This window comes from Mesitornis unicolor, unplaced genomic scaffold, assembly GCF_000695765.1.
Source record: "Mesitornis unicolor isolate BGI_N332 unplaced genomic scaffold, ASM69576v1 scaffold29069, whole genome shotgun sequence".
NCBI lineage: Eukaryota > Metazoa > Chordata > Aves > Mesitornithiformes > Mesitornithidae > Mesitornis > Mesitornis unicolor.
Window position 1 is genome coordinate 5835 of NW_010205663.1, and position 500 is coordinate 6334.

General features: G+C 63.8%; 1 protein-coding gene across 1 annotated transcript in view; it reads left to right on the forward strand.

The window, feature by feature from the left end:
* Positions 1–500, forward strand: part of LOC104546168 (chloride channel protein 2-like) — a gene marked incomplete at both ends in the record, with an annotated part of 3694 nt that overhangs the window by 1278 nt on the left and 1916 nt on the right. The window contains 1 exon segment of the mRNA XM_010191487.1: positions 477–496. Coding sequence (XP_010189789.1) covers positions 477–496 — 20 coding nt within the window.

Genomic DNA, 500 nt, shown 5'->3' on the forward strand with positions numbered 1-500 from the left:
GGGGCACCGTTCCCCCTGAGGTGTTAACATCTGCTCTGTCCTCTCCCCTGCTGCCCTGTGCTCCAGGGAGCTCCCAGCTCCAGCCCTGCTGAGCCCTGCCCGTAGGTTGGTGACGTGTCTAACTCTTGCCTTGCCTTCTGCCTGCTGCACTGCCCCATCCATCTATCCCATCCATCTGTCTATCCATCCGCCTGCATGCATTCACCTCCCTATCCCAGCGCCCTCCACCACATACGCTGCTCACATCCCTGCACTACCCTCTTCCTCGCACCAACTCCCACTCTGCCGTGCCCGATGGGGACCGGCCGTGCGCTTTGCCAGGAAAGTCCTTTAGCTGCCCCATAGCACATTTGTGGGGCTGTCCAGACCCCCTGTGGGCCGTGCACGAGCGTGGGTTCAGGGTGGGGAGCATGCCAGGCGCCGGGGGCCTGCCTGGGTTTCGCCGCCTCCCTCGTGCGCTTTCCCCCTGGTCCCAGGCGTCCTCTTCAGCATCGAGGTCA